The sequence below is a fragment of the Hydra viridissima genome, unplaced genomic scaffold (genome assembly GCF_058129835.1).
Source record: "Hydra viridissima isolate aposymbiotic clone 2 unplaced genomic scaffold, HvirCarnegie_v1 scaffold_8, whole genome shotgun sequence".
Taxonomy (NCBI): Eukaryota; Metazoa; Cnidaria; class Hydrozoa; order Anthoathecata; family Hydridae; genus Hydra; species Hydra viridissima.
The window spans coordinates 1432518-1455956 of NW_028324307.1; the positions used below are offsets into that span (position 1 = coordinate 1432518).

A 23439-nucleotide genomic window follows, 5' to 3' on the forward strand; every position below is an offset into this window, starting at 1 on the left:
ATTTGTATATTAAATCGTCTTTACAAAGAGATTTAAGAGATAATTTAGAAATCGAAGATTAAAAGAAAAAATATTTAAAAGATAGCTTAGTAATAAATAAAGGTTAGACTTTAGTAATAAATAAAGGTTAGACTTTAGTAATAAATAAAGGTTAGGCTTTAGTAATAAATAAAGGTTAGTCTTAAGGTTCAATGCACACTGTGATCGTTTTTCATTAAAATCTTTTTATTTTACGCTGTACAAATAATTTTTTTAAACGTGCAATAAATTAATAAATATATTATTCTGAATAATTTAAATTTCGTAAAAACTATGTAATCACATGACCTAGGTGGAGTCCATAAGTTCCAATAGATCGTCTCCTTTTGAGCCTAGAAAAAATGCAGATTAGTTAAAAAGACACAAAAAGCTATAAGATGTTTGTGGGGTTTTCGAGCAATTATAACATTTGTAAAACCGTAAAAATTAATTCACTCACCCGATTCTAATCTTTGTATGGAAAACTCTTCTATAAGTTGAGATATTGCGTTGTTTTGTTTACGCTGTAAATTTAAAAAAAAAGTAGATTACAAAATGCCAAACGGTTTTTTATCAGAAAAATTAACGCAGAAAAAGGCAACGTACATTTGTGGCGTCCACCAATATTTCTCTGTGGCGAACACTACAATATGCTTTCTCAGCAGCTCTAAACGTTAAACAACTCGTCATTCCGGTTTAAACAACTCGTTATTCCGGTTTACGCAAAGTTTCATAAAATTAAGATAAAATCGCTCCTTAAAACAGTTGGCTTTTAATGGTATATTTAAACATCGAATTAAAAACAAAGTTTTGGAAAATCTCTTACGATTCGTCTTCATCTGTCTCAAAAAGATTTAGTCGAAAGGAAGGCTGATCTAAATTTTTATCAAAAATTAGAAATCTAATTTGATTTCTATCCTCAAGCGTCGTTTACCTTTCTTTTTTTTTCTTTTTTATTTTCTATAATTTAACGAGAAAAAAAGTAGAGAAACGAAGAAATAAAAAAAACCTTGTTTTTTTTCCCCGCTAATAAGGTATTCTAAAAGTTTCAACTCAGCTTTGGCAAGTTGGTTGGGGTTTGAAAGACTTTCCTAAAAAAAGGTAAAATCTAAATGTAAATTACCACAAAGCAAACGAATCTCAGATATTAGTGGATGGATATCAGAAAAATTACATATCGGAAACTGGAATAAGCAAAAAATGATCTTTAGACATTAAAAATGATAATAAAAAAAAAATAAACACACAAATCAAACACTTACGGACTCGGTGAGAACAGGTGTGCCTTTAGTCTTCACTTTTTCAATAATCGTTTCCACGCTCCTCTGAGCTATATACCTGGAGAGAAAAAAATACTTTTATTACCTCAAAACTTTATTACTTTAACAGCATTTCCTTTTTTGAAGCTGTAAGAATCTTTTAAAATTGTTTAAAAGTTTCACTCTGTAATTACAATAAACGTTAAGAGATATAATGTAAAAAAAAAAAAAGAAGATTGTGGTTTTATAAATTGCATCAGCATAAGCAAAAATAATAATGAAAAACTTCTTGCATATTACAGCCAAGGTTAGTCATTCTGTCTCCTAATGGTTCAATCGAGCCAATTTTATTAGCCAAATTGTACTTAAATCTTGCATCAAAGTTCCTTGTGTTTACTTGTTCTCCATTCTCGTTGAACAACCTAAAAAGTTGTTTTTAAATATCAAATGGTTGCAATAAGGTTGCAATAAGGTTGCAAACATGTAAGAATGAAAATAAAAGATGAGAAGTCGCAAAACATAAAGGAGAGTAAGTAAAATTAGAAAAGTTGGAAAATAAATTTGTAAAATAAGGTTGCAAAAAAGGTTTCTAAAGCAAGAAGGAGTGGGAAATAAATTTGTAAATTGAGAAGGATAAATAAAAATGAATAAATTTGACGCAGTGAGCATCACCTTATAAATATTTACAAATATTTTTATGAAAATAACACCTTATAGTACCAGGAACATCAATTCCCCATGGCAGCTGACCACCACATGGCAAAATAAAGCGTCCATTCATGAGCTGAGATTTTTCTTTAAGAAAAATAGAAACCTAAGAAAATAAAAAAAATTAGAAGGAATAAAAAATTAAAGCTGCCAATTTACAACTACTATTTACAACTACAATTTACAACTGTTATTTGAACAAATGACATAAAAAATACTGAACAGAAATTTAAAAGTAAAATCAAAAAACCCGAATGTTTAAATCTTGAAGGAACGACATCAAAGTGTGACGCATTATTTGCAGCTGTCCAAATGACATATCAATGTAATTCTAAAATAATAATATTCAAATGCACTTTTTAACATTTGAAAGATAAAAGATGCAATCATTAGATGCAATCAAAATGTTAAATGTAATATTGCTTATGTACTAAAGTATAAAGGTATCATTTAATAGCATGGATGGATGAATATTCTTTTGTATTAGTAAATCTAGGTATTAATTTCAATTATTAAATTGCCAAAGATTTGAAAATGAAATTATAATAATGTTACTCTATTGCAGGGGGTCATAATCTAATACCAATTTTTTTCTCTCCAAACTTTTCAGAAATGAACAAAATTTTGAAAAAAAGGAAAACAAGCCTTTCCAATTTTCCAAAAAATATTTTAAAAACATTAACATTTTTCATTCAATAGATGCAGCCTCATTTCACTGCACTCATTTCACCTACATAACTTCAAGATTGCATGCTTGCTTGGGTAGCTATGCCTTGATAATATTGTTGAAGGATACCTTTGAATATACCATACAGAATGTTTAGCCCTAAATGGAAGCCATTATTTGAAAATCACTAAATAAGAAACAACAAAAATGTGGGAACACACCATATGGTATAAGAAAAAAGTAGAATCTTCATTGCAGAAGCAAAGAAACCAGTAAAGGAATCAAACTTAACACTCGCCAGTGATTAAGAACAATTCAATGATAACATTCAATAAGCAGTATCAAAAATTACTAGTATTAAAAAAACATCCATGCTGTTAACTGATGTTCTTAAACAACAATTATTATAAACAACATAAAGAACTTCACACATTTTGTTATTTTTTTTAAAACATTTTTCATACTTCTCTTAACAACTCGTAAACATTTTCAACAAGATCAAGGGTTTCTTTGCTTCCCTTTGCAAAATTGCGAATAGCATCCATATGATTGAGGGTTATCATTAATACTTCAAATGGGTGTTTACTCAAACTGACCTGGATCACATAATGCAAATAATTTTTGATTAAACAAGAGTATGAATTTTAATGTTTGTTTTTTTTATTAACTCAATCAAATCATTTGAAGACTACACGGGAAAGACTAAAAATGCCCCATTTCATAAATTTTTGCATTTGGATCTTTTTTATCATGCAAAGGTGCTTATCTATCACTTCTGACAAAATACAAGCCAAATATACCACCATTCTCAAAAGTAGAAAACCTATTACTTGTGACAAAATACAAGCTAAATACACCACCATTATTTTAAAAATGTTTAACATTAAAGACTACTTAAGGTTTCGAACACAAATTTCCATTTTTCTAAAAAGTAGAAAAAGTGAACAACTGTGGGTCTTCCCATGTAGTCTTTGTTTCTATTAAATCACATTAAACAAGTGCTGTTCAATCACTTCAAGTAAATACTTGTATTTATAAATTATTATACATGTTTTGAAATATTCAACTTGCCTGATACTTAAAAGCCATTGTCATCAGATCATACAGCTAAAAGATAAAACTTTTTACATCAATTTGTGTACAATTTTTTTTTTAAAAAAGTGTGCAGGTGAAGAGAGGAAAGAGGAGAGTAGCAGAAGGGAAGGGGAAGGAGTATGTCAATAACTTACTCCATGCCTTCAGCAGATCTACAAGATAACAATTATGTTAATCAACTAATGTTAACTACTTGTAAAAAATGATAACAATAAAATTAAACCATATGATTAATTGTAATTGTAATGAAATGTTTGCTAAAAGGTTACCATTTTGAAGATATTTATATTTCTTTTTTAATTTTACAAATGTCATTAAAAACATTTATTAAAAAAAATTATGCTTATTTAAATCAAGAGTAATATACTGTGTATAAGCCGTGACATAATTATTATTTTATTTGCATAAGTTTCTAAAAGTGTATTCATGTGGTAAATATTGTAGTGTGGTAAGATTTTCTCAAGACACTGAGGAATTTTAAAGTTACAGAACTTTAAATCCTCTCATATACTAACAGTTACTAAACTAATCAGGTTTTTTAAATCAAACAACTTGATTAGTTTAGTGAGTTTGTATATGAGAGGATGTTTGCTTTTGTACAAAAACTGCACCCTTTTACTTTTAACTATCCTCATAAACATCAGGATGTAAAAGCAGCTGATAAACTGCTTTACTAAGTTACACTGTAAATAATCAATACCTTATCCATGCTAGCAGAATTTAAACGCATAATAGAGGTATGTGCTACACGATCAAATACTGTACGCATGGCTTTCCTTGAGTAAGCATCTTGAGGTTTAAAAAGTTCTTCCATAAACTTTGTATTTAACATAGAACCCAAAATATCATAGAGAACTATGAGATGAAAACAAAATGGATTTTCATAAATGTTAGCTAATAACCTTCTAGTAAGCATTTGGTACATTTGGTAATGATAATGAACAAATATTAACTGTTTTACCTTTTTTTGACTTCTCTTCTGGTACATTTTGTGCACGCAACCGTTGATCAAGGATATATATCATTTCCCCACCAAGATTCAGGAAAAGAATTGGCAAAGTCTTCAGTGACATTTTATTTATTATAAGCCTGGCAAAAAACAAATGACTTAAAAATATTCTGGTTATATTTGCAAGGTTAGTTAAAGATCAGGAGTTTGAAAACATTTTAAAAATAATTAAAGCAAGATCCACAAAATTCATAAAACCAGTAATTACGTAATTCTATGTTAAAAACAAATAAGGATCTATCAAGCATCTGCACACAAAAAAGTTTTATTGCAAAGTAGAAATAAACGGACAACTGAAACAAAAAATAATTCTAAAAAGTAATTCTGCTATATCATTATCATTCTAATAAAGAATTTTATCAATTAAATTTTTTTTCAAAGAAATTTCCCTTTTTAGTGACTTAATTTTATGTTATTTTTGTTTTTTTTAAAAAAAAAAGGGTTTTGTTTAGCTCAACATCATCAACATCAACTAAACATCTAGAAAACACAAAACAAAGGATAGACGACTTAATATGTTTAAACTTATTAAAAAAGTGATCTACTATAGAACTACAACCTTACTTATTCTGCATTTCTTCAGTATTAAAATTTTTAACATAAGTCAATATTTGATCTGTTTCCTTTAAGTCAGTATGAAGAAAGTATTTGATATTGTGAGCACTGAAAGTTGAAAAGACACTTTCCACTTTGGGTATTTGAACATCGGCTACAGAAAATCTTCTACGAGTAGTTATGCCAAAAAAATTGTAAGTCTCAACAGCAAATGTTCCTGAATGTGGATGAAAGAACATCTTGTGGACATAAACACGAGTAAGCCAATGCAAAAAGAATGTTGTTGACAAACCAATACTAAGTACAGTAGAAGCGAGAGCAGTCTTTAGGAGCATTGAAGTCTCTGGATTGCTACTAAATATTAGCACAGGTGCACAAGCCAAAGACAAAATTGAAGTTGACATTGAAAATAATTTAACAGCTCGTATTTTTTTGGACAGTGGGCCTTCATAAATCAAACGAAAGTCATTGTCACTTATTTCACTGGGTGAAGATTGAACAGTTGAGTACCGGCTACCTCTCCCAGAAATAAATGCTAACTGCTTGTTAGCTACCAACAGAGCACTTTTGGGCTTGAAATGTTTAGATGGATGCAAGTAACTACTAAATGTTCTGCAACAAAGAGACAGGTTAGGACTCTTTAATTTCAGGATAATGTTATAGGCAATCATTTTATTTATAACTAAACAAATGTTGTAGTAACCTACACTCAAGCCGTACTGAGAATAAATGAATAACATTAAAATATTTAAAACAGTAAGATCAATAGCAAAAAGCAAAATATCTTGTAACTTTGGATTATATCTTCAATTTATATAAAGATAGATTTTAAGATATTTTTAAGATTATATCAATAGGTGTAGAAAACACAACCATTATGGAATCACACAACTCATGATGATCACACATGGTTCCTATCAAAATCACACGTGGTTTCTATCAAGAGGCAGTAAAGAATAATTACCAAAGAGATAAATTTTTAAATACAAAAATTTTTTACAGTTCATTTTTTGAACTTAAGATTTTAAAACTTAGAAACTTTAAAACTATTTAATATCACAAAGATAAATACTTTTTCCCAAAGTTTTGCAACTTTCTTTCAAAGACTGCTGATGTGATTTTTGAGTCATACTCATAAAAAGGGTTCATTAAAAGTTTTGCATATGTCTCATATGCATCTTGAAAAAAGTTTTTTATTCCCTCGTCATTTCTTAGATCATGTAGCATCATAAATTTTGCTCCACTTGCAGTGATGAATGCTGAAACAAACCACTCATTAAATTTATCAACAACCTTAAGATACATATTATTACTGGTCCACATCAGTTCGTCAACTAAGTCCAAAGCTCCATGAACAATAAACTGATTCAAATGACGGTGGTCATCCTTTCCTTTTCCATGAGAGTCTAAACTTGATCTTGGTTGACTATTGAACTCCATCTCATAAACTGGATTATCTTTACCACCAACAATTACAAAATAATAAAAACCTGACATTCTGAAAATTTAAAAAAAAAAAATGAATATAAAGAAACAAACAAACAAAAGTTAATACATAAATGAAATTATATTTATAAATAACTGAGTATAAAAAAGACTTAATATTTCATATTTAACACTTTTATATTTTGTATATATTTTTACAAGGTAAAATAAAACAGTAACATGCTGAAGTTGTAAAAATAATAATATTGACTTTTGACAGCAGGTTTTTTACTATGAATTGTCCAAATATAAAAGCAAACCAAAATATTACTTATTAACAATAAATATGTCAAAGCATCATTCTAATTTAGTAAAATTCATTTTAATATATGAAATTTGAAGGAGTTTACACTTATTGCCAATAAAATAGAAAAATATTCTTTTCATTAAAAAATACTGTAAGATGTCATTTCAAATGCTACTATCATTAAAATAGTCACATCGATATAAATAATTTAAGAAATAATTTTCTTAAAAGGAAAAAAAAAAGAAAAAGATGTTGAAATTACAAACAGTTTAAAATCATTTTATAATTTAATTAATATATACTATATAATATAAAATCATTAAATAAATACATTATTTTAGAGCTGTTTTGTCTGTCTTTTGCAGTTTTATTGCTGACAAACCACCCATAAAGAGCATTACAGCCACCGTCAAAAGAGGAATGGAGCAGTGTAGGTCAACCATTTCACCAAAAACTACATTTCCAAGAACGGCAGCAACTCTACCAATTCCACTTTGTAGACCAAATGATGTTGATCTTTAATTTGTTTAAAAAAATAAAAAATAAAAAAAACAGCTTATAAAATACACAATTTATAAAACAGAGTGTTGCCTAAAAATGTAATCCTTGCAATTTCTATATTTGAGCTTATACCAAGGGCAACTGGGTAACAAAGTAAAAAGAGAGTTCATTTATTATGCTACATTAGTAATCAATTTCCCTGAAAATCTTTTTTTATGAAAATAACATAGAAACAGTTTTTTTCTGTACTGAAAATGATATTTATAACTATTACTTTATTTAGCAAGTTTATAGTTTATGTTTATTGCAGCTTTTATAGTTTATGTTTATTGCAGCTCAGAACCTGACTATTACTTTTGTCCATATTTTATAATGTACATCAATTGCATCTTTTGTCATGTACATGAATTACAGGAAAAGAAATACACAAGTCCAAGAATCAAATCGGAAGATGATGCACGATCAAGAAAATTTTAAGAGAAGAATAAAAAAAGAATAAGAAATATACAAATCAATTGGGAAGAGAATGTTAAACCCTCCTAAAACAAAATTATTTAAAAAAAAAAAAGTTACCTCAGGTTTGTTGGATATTGTTCAAGAGCTAAAGCATCTAAAGCATTCCAACCAGCGACAGAAACACCGGAAAAAAGACAAGACATGATCAGCATTTCCGTTGGAGTTGTAACAAACCAGAAAAAAAATACACAGATGCCAGAAAACACCATTGATATTGCTAAAGTTGTATTTAAGAACGTTGCATTTGAATGTACATTTTCAGAGCTATATACTTACAAAAAAATACATCTAATACATCATACCACAATTAATGCTTTATTCTCAACAACTTAAACATGATATGTGTTAAATTTATAGTGATATGCATTAACTTTAAAGTGATGTTGAAAATTACTAGCAACAACTACAAAAAGTAGGTTTTAGACAAATACTAGTTAACGGATTTTGTCCAGACATATTGGATAAAAATAAAATGCAGCTATCAACATGTTTTTTTTAATAAAAGAGTCACCTAATAGCTGCCGCCTTCCAAGTTTGTTTATAATTAAAACTGTAACAATATTTCCAGGAAGGTTTGATAGAGCTATTAAAAAGGATTCCATATAAACTGAAGTCCCGAATTCCACTTGTTGTGAACATGACCATATGCTTTTTGTTTCATTTACAGAACTACTGCTACCACAGCTTGATCCACCCTGTTGGATTCTTTGAAATATTTCTGGAAACCACATCCATAACCCATAATAACTATAAGTACATACATTTTCTAAAATCACGAAAATTGTTAAATTTTGAAATTAATTACAATACAAATAAACTATTTAAAAAAAACCTCACCCAAATGAAAGAGTAAACCATACAAATAAAAGAATGAGTGTAGTTCTTAAGTATGGTTCCTGAAACAATTTTTTTGTAGAACCACCAACCTGGAAGAAAAAAAAAGAGCCCTTAATAATGAAGATTTTAGCGATTATTGTAAACAAATTTAGATTTACATGCATGTCAGAGTAGTATATATCAAGAAGCATGAACAATTATGAACATAGATACTAACTTTAAAAAATAAGTTTTTTTTTCTTTATTTTTCAAATAGTTAAAATTAATTGGATTTATATGTAGGGGAACCTGAATGGGGCCCTATCATTCTTAGGTCATTAAAATCTTTTAAAAACAGTTGAAGCTTGGATAGTTAGTAAACATTTGTTTATAAAAAGAACAAGAACTAAACTATCAAACGTATTGGGGAAAATGGTAAAATTAAACATCCCATCCTGATACCAGGAGGAGGATGGGAAAGTTTTAAAGCTATGAAATAAAGTAATTGTATTGTTTAAAAACAAAGAAAACATGACCTATGTTGTTATTACTTATTGTCCAATGTTTACTGACATTATGGTCTAGGGAGCCATCAGCAATAAAGGAACATCTGATTTACAGATAAATCATGAAAATAGTAAATCATAAATCATGAAAATGGTAACAGTGAAATATATATAGAACAGATACAAATCAGAAAATCTGACTTAAAGCCATTTTATGTTTGTTTAAGATGGAGCAACTAATCTTTAAGTGTAACAATTAGTTGGATAAAGGGTTCAAAACAGAAAGTTTCATTGTGGGCCACAAATAGCTTTGACCTCAACCACATCAAAAATGTGAGGCAAATGATGAAAAAATCTGTAGAAGTAGTAAGAAGGCTAAAAGTTCGGCATGCATCAATCAATTCCAATGAATTTGGGGTGTGGCATTAAAATTTTTTACAAAAACTATCTTCCAAAAACTCATACGAGGTATCCACACAAAATTGAGAAAATATTGTAATCAGCTAGAAGATTATATTTTCTAAAAACTTAACTGTATTTCTTAATAATACAGTTAATAATAAGTAATAATAATGATAAGTCACAAAATAAGCTAGATTAGAGAATGTTCTTAAAGAAATCTGGGATAACCTTACATTAGGTTATCTTAGATTCTAAACTACATTTTCTAACCATTTTTGTAGATGCCATCAATTTTTCAATTATTCTATTTTTATTGTAAGAATATTTGAAAGCATAAAGAATAAAAAAATGCCAAAAGTAAAATGACCAAAAGGTAAGTTTTGTATTGATGTCCATGGTGACATAAGAGGCTGTTGAATTATGTTATTTTTTTAGAATTTCAATAAACTTTCAGGAACAAATTGCTTTTAGTTACTTTTATAGTTTTTGAGCTGTTTAGTAAGAAATCACTGCTAAACTTTAATAATCACTGCTAAAATATACATCTGCTGTGTAACTTTTCATTAAAGAGTAATATTCACCTTTTTAAGAGTCAAGCTACAACTGCACAAACATTGACTGCACTTGCATGTATCAGAATGATTATTCTCAGTTGGTGTTGCAGCATGTGCTTGGCTACTACCAAATTCTTTAATCTAAAATGTAAAATTTTTTTCTCATAATTTTTATTTGATGTGTTCTTCACAAAAAAAATTTTAATATGTTTTAAATAGTTGTATTTTAGTAACATGACCACAGTTAGTAGTGGTCATGTTACTAAAATACAACTAAATCCACCATAGACTAAACAAGAATGAATGGCTTCATAACAAAAATACAAACTTATTTAGAAACCTCAGGAGGAATTGTATTATTTTCTTTAAAGTTAGATCGAAACATTTGTTTGAAGACCTTTTCTGCTTTTTGATATTCTCCAATCTAAAAATTATTTTAATAAATTTCCAGTTAACACAAGTATACTAATAATAACAGAACTAGCTTTATCAGTGAAAAATTAAAAAATATTTAAAACATATTTTATTAAAAGCTGATGGTTAATAGACTTCTAACTACTTCTTCAGTTCTTCAGCTTAGCCAATTTAAAAAAAAGAGCATAAAAATTTCAAATTTGATTTTCTAAAGATTTATGTTAAAGATTAGTTATGAGGCATTGTTTTTTTCAATTTGAAACCTTTTTATTGATTTTGTAGGTGAAGAATTGAGTTTTACATAATTCTTATACTATACTCAATTTTAAACTTTTTTGAATTTATTATTAGGTTTATTATTAAAATCTCGAAATTTAAATTTTGAAGAATTGTCATTTGCGCTTTAATTTACTTTTTAACAGAAAAGCAAAAATAAAAAAAAAATTAAAAAAAAAATTAAAAACTTTCAAAAACTTAAACTTCTGCCACAAAGAAGATTATATGTTGCTTTTGTTTTTTAACAGTTTTTTAAGCAACTTGGAAGTTGATGGTTTTGCAACATAACGTCTTAAAAGTAATCGATTTTTATTAAGAAAACGTAAAGGTATTTTAGATACAACTTTAATTTCTACTGCAAAAATGTAGCAAATAATACCACCAATGCAGAATATTGTACTTATAAAGGAAATAACTTACATTTTGCAGATATTTGGGACTTTCAGGCATGAAAAAAATGAAGAATGCAGATGATAAACTAGGGATAGCACATATTACTACAAATATTCTCCAGCTGCCAAACCATAAACCAAAAATATAGAAACCAATATGAACTCTCGGAATAATTATCCAAGCGGCAGCAGATGCTAGGATATTTCCAAACATCCAAAAACTGGCCATAAAACCAATCATTGGACCTCGTCGGTTCATCGACATGAACTCCACAAAGTAAGAAAACAATACAGGCATTGCAGCTCCAACGCTATATAAATAAGACACTTTTTTTCCTTCAACTTATTGTACTATTAACTACAAAATAATTAGATAAAAAAAGATAATTCAAAATATAATACAGATTTCTTACCCGATACCGCTTAGCAACCTAAAAATAAGAAAGTAACCAAACTTTGGAGCAAAAGCTGAACACACTCCAAACAACCCATTGAGAGACATCGACATCAGCAAAATAAATCTTCTTCCCTAGATTAAAATGTAGAATCAAAACATTGATTATGTCCTATGTCCTATGTATATAGAGAAACTTATTATCATTATTATTATTATTATTATCATTATTATTATTATTATCATTATTATTATTTTTTATTTATTTATTTATTTTTTTTTTTGGGGGGGGGGGGCATGTTTCAAAACAATTTGTAAAATTCAATTTAAAAAAAGCTCTTTTTTTTTTTTAAAAAAAAAAAAAATGATTGTCTTAAACTTAACAAGTTAACTGCAACCAACAGGTTCTTTAGAATAAAATTAAAAAATTATGTTAATGAAAATGATTTCAACTCACATAAAACAGCTTTCACTTGCTTACAGGTCTCATGACCCAGTTATAAAGCATAAACAACTTTAAATAGTTACCTTAACATCTGCAGCTCCGCCAAAACCATACCCTCCTAATATCATGCCAATAAATATAATAGCATTGAGCCATCCTTTATCATTTGATGTTAACAACAAATCACACGCAGATGGAAGTACAAATGAAACCGTCTAAATTTTATAACAAAAAATACCAAAATCTTTATCTTTTACTTAAAGCTTTAAAGTTTTTTTTTGGCTTAAAGTCATAACCTATCAAGCGCTTTTTGTTTTCTATGCAGCTACAGAGTTGTTTAACATGTAGTTACACTTAACATTTAATAAAATTTAGTATGTTTTTGAAACAATTCAATTTTGATCAAAGTACTTAATGTGTTTAAAAGAATACTTTAACTGTGGTGCCTTTGAACATTCATATTTGTGGCGCCTTTTTAGTTCAGCAGTGATATGTTGGCAGTCATTATTGTTTTCTATTTTATTTTTTGAAAAATGAACAATGAGTATTAAAATTTACAAAACTTTTTTAAAATGTTATTTATTTTTACTTGTAAACTTGTTTTTTTGTATGCATGAATAAAATTATTTGTAGCTCATTACATTATTATGAAATTTGTGCATCAACACCTTAACAAATACAAGTTTGCATTCACAAATGATAAAAATTTTGCAGCTGAAATGGGGTATGTGTCTTTCTTTACTAATTGGAATCTTTATTTCTAAAATTCATTTCAATTTTTTTTTTTACTTTTAACTTTTGCTTACCACTTTTTTACAAATAGCCAAAATAAAAATGTTTACAAATGATGTCTCTTTTTTGATATGAAAAACCTTAAAATCTTTGCAAAAATTATTCAATTTTTAAAAATTATTTTAATCTATGTCTTTAATCTAACTTTAATTATTTAATTTAATTAATTAATAATTGCAAAGCAAAAATAAAAAGAATAAACCTGAAGCCAAGGCTTTGAACACATACCTGTCTGAAATTGGAAATAACTACTCCAAAGCTTCCGAAAAAAAACCCTTTGGAGGGATTAATCTACATATATTCCTGATAAAAAAAATCAAAAAATTGAAATCCTTCATGACCGTTCAAGCAAGAAATTTCAATTCTAAAAATATGCTTTTGCTAAAGAAATGAGCAAGTTTATTTTTCAAATATTTTGTAAAATAAAGTTTTTCTGACACATCCCTAATAAAATACTAATATCTCTATACAAATTAAGGGAAAGTGCATTGCAATTAGTATTAATGTTTTGATTCTCTTAATGCACAGCACAAAAATGCCAAACTCAGAAAAAAAATCATGAAGACTGTCGAAATTCAGTTTGTTCCTCTGTATAAAGAAATGTTCTAGAAAGCTAACAAATTTTCTAATAGACCAAATAAAGAATCTGATTGCTGATGATACTGACTTTTCTGACACACGAGTCCCACTTGGAATGTGTCATTCTTGGACTGCTTCTAAGAAAAAAAAAAAAAAATGGCAAAAGTCTGTCCCTTCACTTTTTGATTTCTCAACTGCCATGCCTAGGCCAGAGACAAGAGGGCAGCACTGCGACTGCCTCATCTGTAAAATTGGACACCTGAAAGCAATTCATAGGCATCCACTTGATTTTCCACAACAGTCTTTGCCATTCCCGGAGCAAAGTAGATGCTCAAATTGCCTCTCCTTAATTGGAAGAGGGGTATCTCATCAATGCAATCAGTATGAGACATAATCTTCAAAAGACTCCAAAGTCAGTAAAAAGATTGCTTCAGCAGCCATTTCTTCAAAGGAAGACTTACCTCATGGAACCATTAGAATTGCACAAAGTGGTGGTGGGCGACCTTTGCCAATCACTCCAGATAACTTGGAATTGCAAACCTTTTATCTGAAAGGAATCTAAATCTACATTTTTGACAATAAAACCAACCCTTAGCAAATATTACCCTTTTAAATCAAACCTGAACTTCTGCATATAACATAAACCTAAAGATAATTTATTTATACCTTTTATTTAATTCAATTCATACAGGTGCTGCCAGTGCAAAAAGACTCTTTGGTGACCTTGAAAACATTCAGGCAAACACTAATTCTAACATCAAAAAGCTGGCCTCAATATTAAATCATATCACAAAATTGAGAGTTGTTGAGCCACAATATCAACCAAGCTTCACAAAATTGGTACACAACTATCTGAAATTTCACTCACACAAACATCATTGTAGCTCATGATAAGTCTTAATCAAGGAAGGAAATCATGGTTCACTGCAAAAACCTTACTCTGCTCAACTCTGCTCAACAACATTTTGCTTAAAAGACAAGCGTACAAAGAACAAATTATGAATCTTAGAATTAATGGTGGTTTTCTCAAATTCAGCCTTGGAATTCAAGAAGATGAAAAGATAAATCAAGCTCAAACTCTACCAGAAAAGAAGACATTAACATCCTGGACAGCCAAAGACAGTGGAGTGGGGTCTCAACTTCTTATTGCTGTTGCAGAGGATGAACCAGAAAACTATGAATATTTGAAAACAATACTCTCTCTTATACTCTCTGAACCTTTTGACTTCTTTCAAGTGACATGAAGGTGGCAAACTTTGTTTGTGGACTTCAGTCACATGCCAGCTCACAACCTTGCAATTGGTGTGACATTGACTGCAATAGGTTATCACAATATTGAAACCTTCACATTTTTGGATCCATCAAAAAATCTTATGCCTCTTTTAAAGCAGCTGACATAGACACAAAAAAGGCTAAACAATGTCAAAATGTGGTATATGAGCCCCTATTGGATTTTCTGACAATGCTCTTGTTCTTGATATCATACAACTTATGGAGCTACATCTTCTTCTTGGTGTAGTAAATCATCTGTTTAAGACACTTAAGGACTCCTGGCCAAAAGCAGAAGAATGGCCCAAAGCTCTTCACATCAAAGAAGTATAAGAGAACCAGCAAACTAACCTCCTTTTCATGGAGGGTAGTTTGCTGGTAATGAATGCCATAAACTCCTAAAAATGTTGACATTCTTCAGAGACAGGCAGAGGATGATTGCGCTTTTCATGTCATTCCATTCATAGATACCTTGAGAAAATTTGATGCAGTTGTTAGAGCATGCTTTGGAAATCATCTGGATTCAAACTACTCCAACAAAATTGAGCTATTTCAACTGGCTTACCTCTCACTGACAAAAGGAAGTGGCACACCAAAAGTACATGCTATTTTCTTTCATGTCAAAGATTTCATTGATTGTCACAAAAAGTCTCTTGGACAATTCAGTGAACAGGCAACAGAGGCCCTTCATCACAGCTTTAGAATGCACTGGGAGAGATACAAAAGGCCTATGTGTCATCCAGACTATTCAGAACAACTGCTTAGTTGCATTGTAGATTTCAACAGCAAGCACGTTAATATAAGTCAAGTAAAGAAATCTTTCATCTGTACATTTTTGTGTGATTTTGTTTTTCTCTTTCATTAATATTGAAAATTTAAAGAAATTGTTTTGTTTTGTAACATTGTATTTGTTATGTGTTCAAATAATAAATAGAAATATACCAATCTACAGAAAAGTGTGCACATTTTTTAGTTTTCAAGAAAATTTCTTGCTTTATCTCATTAAATCATATTATTCATTCCCTTTAATTTGATGCTTTTAAAACATTTTACTGAATTTATCATTCATTATTGATCATTTCTAAAGATAAAATTCATAGTTTAATACATCTAGCAACAGCTTTGTTAAATTAGACAAAGAGGATTTTTTGTGGCCTTAGCTTTTTTTTCAAATTGAAATTTCTTGCTCGGATGGTCATGAAGGATTTCAATTTTTTGATTTTTCTTATAAGGAATATATGTAGATTAATCCCTCCAAAGGGTTTTTTTGGAAAGCTTCTGAGTAATTATTTCCAATTTTGGACAGGTGTGAACACTCTATATCTTGTTTGTCCAGTCATGATATCTAGGATTGCTAAATCAAAATTACCTTCCAATAGTAACTGTTTTTCAAAATTTGTTTACTTCTATAATGAAGTTGGTTATACAGTTTGTGTGAGCTCAGGTTATTGATAAAATTTTATAGTCCTGGATGAAGTCACCATTACCTCTTTACTAACAGCAAAATTGTATTTCAAAATCGGAAACATTGAAAGATTCAAAGGAACATCAAAGTATCAGATTTCAAAGGAAAAATAATTCACAAGTTTTCTGTATCAACCTAATAGTACTTTCAAGGTTCAGAAAGGCTTATAATAATATTAGATCTTGCCTTCATACATGCTCAAAGAGAGCATTAGCTCAGAAATAAAAATTGTTAAAATTAATTTCTCCACAAGCATTAAATCATTAAGAGCCATTTAATTTAATAAACTAAAACTAAAAATGTCTGCTATCCTACTTATTTCTAATTCAGCTTTAGAAAAACTTGTAATATTCTGTCAATTGCTCTGAATAAAACATAACAGAATCTGCTTTTGTTTGTTGTTCTTTATGAGACATTGGTTGTATTTTTTAATTAAAGCAATCTGACATCTTGAACTGCCATGGCTTTCTTGATGTGACTCTATCATCAAAAAACGTTTAACCTACAAGTCATTCTGAGAAGAACCACAGGTGATGAGAAAGGGCAAAAAATCTGACATCAGCAAGAATTGTATTTGGATACATTTACGTCTTAAAATTTTGGAAATGGAAGATACATAAAATTTTGGCTATGTATAACATATTTAAACACATTTTTCCTTATCAATTTTTTTCCACTTAGTTTTAAGAAGTTGATTTTGTATTGCTTTTTAAGCGAGAACAAGAACTAAATAAGGAATTTTTTTTTTTTAACAATTTGAACAAATATATTCGTCTTAAAAAGAATATATTTATCTCAAAAGAATACATTCATCTCAAAAAAATCCAGAAAGTTTTTATGAGGATAAATTTTTAATGATATTGGTCTAGTTTTTTTTTATGATAAAATTATTTTAAAAACCTTTTTTTTTTTAACAATTAGAGTAAAAGTTTCTCCATTTATTGACACCTTTTTTTGTGCGTGTCCAGCTCTTCCCTCTCTTCTATTTATATTTAATCATAAGTTTAAACTGTGTCATTTTTAATTTATTTAATATATCTAACTTCTAAAAAATTTCTTCTAAAAAATGATAACATTTGTTTATCAATTACATGTTTTTTGGTGGATGTAATTGATAAATTACGCCCACCAAAAAACTTTAATGAAATGTTAAGTCGGTTTTGAAATAATCAAATGTCAAACCTGATCAAATGAGCAAGAAAAGTATCCCTGAGAGCATTAACTGGCAAATTGTTGATTTAAATTAACAAAGAAGCCAATCTAATGTTAATTTAGCAAACTTAGCCTGTGTTTTAGAGAACTGCATTTGAAATATATAAATTTTTTTTAAAGAAACAGAGACTGCCAAAGATTCTCCAAGGTCTGTTAGGCTTTCAAGTTAACTGAAAGAGACAAAGAAACAACAGTGATCAGATTAAGGATTATTGTATGATTAAATTCGTGCCTCATCACATCTAATCACATATAAAAACAAAAGGAAAACAGAAAAAAATTCTTTCACTTGCTTGAAATTCCAATTACAGATCCAATTAAGTGGGAAGACAAAAGTGAATATCCGCAAGGCAAACAGATTACTAAATCATTGAAAGTGACAAACAATGATTGCACTTATTTAATGTTTTAACACAAAAACTGAATTGCTTTCAGCTTGAAAACAGAAGGAAAGTAAGAGTATTTGCTTCAAATTGTTGAAAAATACTTTCATAAATTTTTCAAAATCTGCCAATATCAACTGATCTAGATTCTGAAATATGGATAATTTAATATTGATATAACAAAAGAAAAACTTCTTGGGGCAACCCAAAAAGTTGTCCAGTTTCATTGAAGTTTTGTATTTTGTATTTTTATGTCAACCAATTGAAATGATGAGTTTATTTATACTTTTTTTTTTTTTTGGTTAATGTTTACAAACCACAAAATTCATCTATAAAAGCAGCATTTTGTTCTTTTTTAGTAGAACTATTTCAGTAGCTACACATCAGATCCTAACAATACAATATTTGAAATCAAGAATTTTTCAAAAAAAATTTCCAGGTAATTTTTTTTTCTTTTTTTCTGGTTGAAGAGCAGAAGAATATTGGTTTATTGTTATGAAGGTGAGATTTTCAAAAAAAATAGTTAAAAATTTTGAAAAAAGAGATTTTTTGGTTCATAAACACTTATTATTAAAACAATTATAAAATTTAAAACGTAAAATAATTTTAGGATGAGCCATGAATGAGGCAAGAAGCAGACTTACTTATTAAAACTTAACTACTCAGGACAAATTCTAAAAAAAAAAAAAAAAGTCGAGCTACATTGGCATTTTTGTGGTTGGACTCACCCCAGTAAAATTGTGGTAAACATTTAAATTTTAGGTGTTATGTTCGTTTTTAAATATTTTAAGTTGTTTCATTGGATTTGTGGGCCCAAAATATGTAAAGGTACAAATTTTCAGCTTTCCAACACACATATAACAGAAACTAGGACCAAAACCATTTTTAAAAATGGCGGATTTTTGTTGGTTGGAGGCAAACTTAAAATAGCTATATCTTAGGAACCGATTGAAATTAGATGATAAAATTTTCAGGATGTTCATAATTTACTAAAATCTTTAAGTGGTTTAAAAATCAGAAAAATCTGAGACTTAGGGTTGCATTTTCAAAAAAAAGTTGGATGTTTTCACATGGAATCACCCTCCTACTAAAAGGTTTAAATTTCTTAAACCTGAAAATATATTCATGGAAAATAGGGTCCCAAATGGGAGTCCATTCATGGCAAAGGGGATCTACTACCTAAAAACTACAAGAATACGGATTTTCTCAAAACACTTTAGAACATGTTTTAGCTATCAAAATCTTTTGATCTAGATGATCAAGGATCAAAGATCTGGAAATATTTAGTTTTGGAAAAATGACCAAGACATCATGTCATTATATCATTTATTTAAAGTAAATTCCGCTCTTAAGGCCGCAATGTATTGCAATACTTTGCAGAGAAAGTAATAAAATTAAAATACAAATGTTAAATTACTGTTAGCATCAATAAATATACTATAAACTTTCACTAACTTGTATTTCAGCAGAATCAGATGCAATAGCCCACCCACAAATAAAAAGAAGCTTTATTTGAAAGTAACCAAACCCACATGAAGCAACAGCATTTTCATATAACTCAGCCTCGTTTAAGTTCAAACTTTCATCATTTAATAACGATACTCTTTCATCAGGATTATCTATGTCATTGTCATTTTCCAATGAATCATGCCTAGAAGTCATTTCATCCAATAAATTCTTTAAGACATTTATAAACCTGTGAACCTTTAAGTATAATCAAAAAAGTATTAAATAAATTTTTTTTTTTTAAATTTTTTTCAAACTAATGTAACAGCATGCATTTAGTTTTTGCCACATATAGTTGATAAAATATTTATATATAGTAATTAAAAACTTATAACTGCATTGCTTAGGAAAAAAAACATTGATTAAAGTTTCTAAATTTTAAAACTTAAACCCAATTAACAAAAAAAAGGTTCAAACAAAAATGGTTTAAGTTAGAGTATTTCTTTAAATAAGTTTTGTTTTAGTGAGAGCTCTCATTCAAGCCTTCATATATCATAGACAGCATATAGAAGTATTTTTTAATATCAATTCTTGGTTTTTATTAAGTCCTGAATAATTTAGTTTAAATAAACTTCAAATTTTTAAAAAATACCATAATAAATATTAAAACAACAAAACTACAAAATGTGAAATTATTAGTATTATCATTATTGTTGGTATTATTATTAGTACTATTATTTATCTATCTCTCTGCTTATTATTACTATTATTATTATTATTATTATTATTATTATTATTATTATTATTATTATTATTATTATTGTTATTATTATTGTTATTATTATTATTATTATTATTATTATTATTTTTATTATTGTTATGTTTATTATCATTATTATGATTATCATCATCATCATCATCATCATCATCATCATCATCATCATCATCATCATCATCATCATCATCATCATCATCATCATCATCATCATCATCATCATCATCATCATCATCATCATCATCATCATCATCATCATCATCATCATCATCATCATCATCATCATCATCATCATCATCATCATCATCATCATCATCATCATCATCATCATCATCATCATCATCATCATCATCATCATCATCATCATCATCATCATCATCATCATCATCATCATCATCATCTCATCATCATCATCATCATCATCATCATCAGCGTCATCATTATTATTATTACTATTATTATTATTACATAGTTTTACTCCCTTATAGAATATCCTATAGCATTATTTTACTCCTTTTAATGTTACATAACATTTTTTATATTGCATAATTTAAAATTGACAAAAAAAAAAAAAAAATTAAATGTCTTATAGTGTAAGTTTTAGCTTTTTGTTTTTTTGGTTGAAAAAGTTTGAAATCTTTTTAAAACTTATTATAACAACAAATGATTTAAAATATTTATGGTGTTGATTAAATGAGAGGTTAAGTGCTGCTTAAAGTAATTTTTCCTGCTTTATAAAATATAAACTATGGCAGTTTGTAAACAGTTTTATCTAAAAAACATTTGTTCAGTGCTACTATTATCAGTACAACTTTCACTACTTTATTTTAAACAGCAAACCACTTATTAAACATAGAGGAATAGTTAAGGGTGGTGAACATTTTAAATAAGTATGTAGATTGATTAAACTAAACACGTATGTATGTATGTATGTATGTATGTATGTATGTATGTATGTATGTATGTATGTATGTATGTATGTATGTATATATGTATGTATGTAAGTAAGTATATAGGTAGGTACGTACATACATATATACATAAATACATGTATATATACATGAATGTATGTATGTAGGTAGGTACATACATGTATGTATGTAAGTATGTAGTAGGTAGGTACATACATACATATATACATAAATAAATGTATACATACATGAATGTATGTATGTAGGTAGGTACATACATACATACATACATACATACATACATACATACATACATACATACATACATACATACATACATACATACATACATACATACATACATACATACATACATACATACATACATACTATAACATACATACATACATACATATACATATACATATACATATACATATATGTGTGTGTATATACATATATACAAATTACATATTTAAACAATATTGAAATCCTTAGCTCAATGTGGCTATTACTGTATAAATTATGTGGCTATTGTTGTATAAATTATGTAAATTCTGTAGGCATGCAGAATTTTATAATAGAAAATGGAATAAAATAGAAACTGTTTAACAATATAGATAGAAGTATGCATATATATATTTCGCGGGGTATACATACGATAGCGATACAAACACATCTTTTTTGTATAGATTGTACTACTCTGAGATCATAATTTGAAAATTATGGATATTAAATTAGTTGCAATTTTATGTTAGAGGTCACACGAAATAGAACTTAGAAAGGCCAGTTTCCACTTACCTTAAACCAAAAATGCTAAATTGCCATCTTGCTTATTCTTCAATTTGAGACTTTAATGCAAATACACCTTTAGGTTATATCTGTAAAGTTCATCTTTAACATTATTCATTTTAATAAATATCACGCACACTTTAACTTATTGTTTTCATTGTTTGAGTTTGATATGATATTTGTTTAATGTTCAAGTCTACACTTGTCTGTTTGTGGCCATCAGCTAGGTAGTTATGATCGCTTACAAATTTCACTACTTTTGCATGTTGATAATTTTTTTTTGTTAAAAATATCTCGTTTAAATAACTTTCTTTTCTTGTTTATTCATTTTTTTAAGGCTTTGTTAAAGCATACAATTTCATAGCATTTAATACGCATGTTAAATATTTACGTGTTTGCTGCACATACAACATTTTATGTTCCACATTTGAAATAAGATACTGATCTCACAGTATAAATCTGCGCTAATTAATATTCTTACAGCCCTACTTTGTAAGGAATTTCCATCACATTGCAAGTTGTCGAACTATTTTTTCGGTTAGTTCCCCTAATTGGGGACTGAATAATTGATTACCGGTAGCGAATTAATGGCTCACTGAATCAAATTGAAAAACACTTCAAAAAATGTGGCAACTACTGAAAAATTTTTGAATGGCTTTTGAAATTTCGAAAGATTGCATTAGTGAATGGAATTTATTGTGCTTTTTCTTTCTCTACTTTAATTCAAACTTGTTTTCGCCGCCTTCATAATAATAACAATTTTTTAAATCAAGTTTGATTTAAATTTCATATACTCATTCAAGTTTTGTGGCTTTTGTCATGTTAATTGTGTATGTATGTATGTATGTATGTATGTATGTATGTATGTATGTATGTATGTATGTATGTATGTATGTATGTATGTATGTATGTATGTATGTATGTATGTATGTATGTATGTATGTATGTATGTATGTATGTATGTATGTATGTATGTATGTATGTATGTATGTATGTATGTATGTATGTATGTATGTATGTATGTATGTATGTATGTATGTATGTATGTATGTATGTATGTATGTATGTATGCAGGCGAAATCCTAACACCTCCTTTTCGTGGTGCCAGCTGGAAACAAGACTTTAGGTTTTGGCTAACAGTGGACGGTCTTTGACGACAAGCGGTGCGACGCGTCGGTCAAGGTCTCTTCAGTCGCATCTTATAAATGTGTCTTCCAGAAATTCTACTCAACCAACTGGGGCGTCCCCCAAAATTGGAGTCACTATGTTTTATATATCAAAGTGACTTTTACATGAAGATTTCTTTTCAATTTTTTAAAAATATGGAGGAAAAAGTAAGATTTAAAAGTGATTTTCATGAATTTTTAAAAAAAAGTAGCGAAGAAATTTAACATCAAAAAAGTTCATAACAAAAACGGTGTTGATCGGAATTTTCAAAGTAAGGAACAAAAAAATTTATAACCAAAAACTTTTTTTTCTCAAACATTTCTTTAAATAGTTTAAAAAATTTAAACAAATAAATGCTTAAAATATCAACAACAATATTTTCTTTGTTT

General features: G+C 28.4%; 4 protein-coding genes across 5 annotated transcripts; all 4 read right to left on the reverse strand.

Moving 5' to 3' along the window:
• Positions 1 to 204: 204 nt before the first annotated feature.
• On the reverse strand, positions 205 to 4912 carry LOC145186662 (protein OSCP1-like). 2 transcript variants are annotated; one of them, XR_016454744.1, is made up of 13 exons: positions 4709 to 4912; positions 4448 to 4602; positions 3724 to 3759; positions 3117 to 3248; positions 2236 to 2316; positions 1988 to 2091; positions 1578 to 1699; positions 1281 to 1356; positions 1028 to 1109; positions 845 to 893; positions 625 to 685; positions 479 to 542; positions 205 to 371 (listed from the first exon to the last, which is right to left on the reverse strand). XR_016454744.1 is itself a non-coding variant. In XM_090095057.1 (13 exons), exons 1-13 carry the CDS (start codon positions 4818 to 4820, stop codon positions 328 to 330), a joined length of 1125 nt encoding a protein of 374 aa, XP_089951183.1. In that variant the 5' UTR covers positions 4821 to 4908; the 3' UTR covers positions 205 to 327. The 2 variants fall into 2 exon arrangements, 1 of the variants encoding a protein (XP_089951183.1); XM_090095057.1 differs by having other exon boundaries at positions 1571 to 1699; positions 4709 to 4908.
• Positions 4913 to 5258: 346 nt separating this feature from the next.
• LOC145186591 (transmembrane protein 70, mitochondrial-like) lies at positions 5259 to 6051 on the reverse strand. Its single transcript, XM_080062742.2, has one exon. It carries the CDS (start codon positions 6049 to 6051, stop codon positions 5317 to 5319), a length of 735 nt encoding a protein of 244 aa, XP_079918868.2. The 3' UTR covers positions 5259 to 5316.
• Positions 5259 to 6808, reverse strand: LOC145186592 (trafficking protein particle complex subunit 2-like). The gene has a single exon (XM_090095058.1). It carries the CDS (start codon positions 6806 to 6808, stop codon positions 6368 to 6370), a length of 441 nt encoding a protein of 146 aa, XP_089951184.1. The 3' UTR covers positions 5259 to 6367.
• Positions 6271 to 19698, reverse strand: LOC145186590 (synaptic vesicle glycoprotein 2C-like). The gene is made up of 11 exons (XM_090095056.1): positions 19415 to 19698; positions 12343 to 12474; positions 11834 to 11949; positions 11449 to 11731; positions 10679 to 10762; positions 10366 to 10479; positions 8898 to 8986; positions 8572 to 8807; positions 8118 to 8277; positions 7375 to 7559; positions 6271 to 6809 (listed from the first exon to the last, which is right to left on the reverse strand). Exons 1-10 carry the CDS (start codon positions 19619 to 19621, stop codon positions 7376 to 7378), a joined length of 1605 nt encoding a protein of 534 aa, XP_089951182.1. The 5' UTR covers positions 19622 to 19698; the 3' UTR covers positions 6271 to 6809; position 7375.
• Positions 19699 to 23439: the final 3741 nt, after the last annotated feature.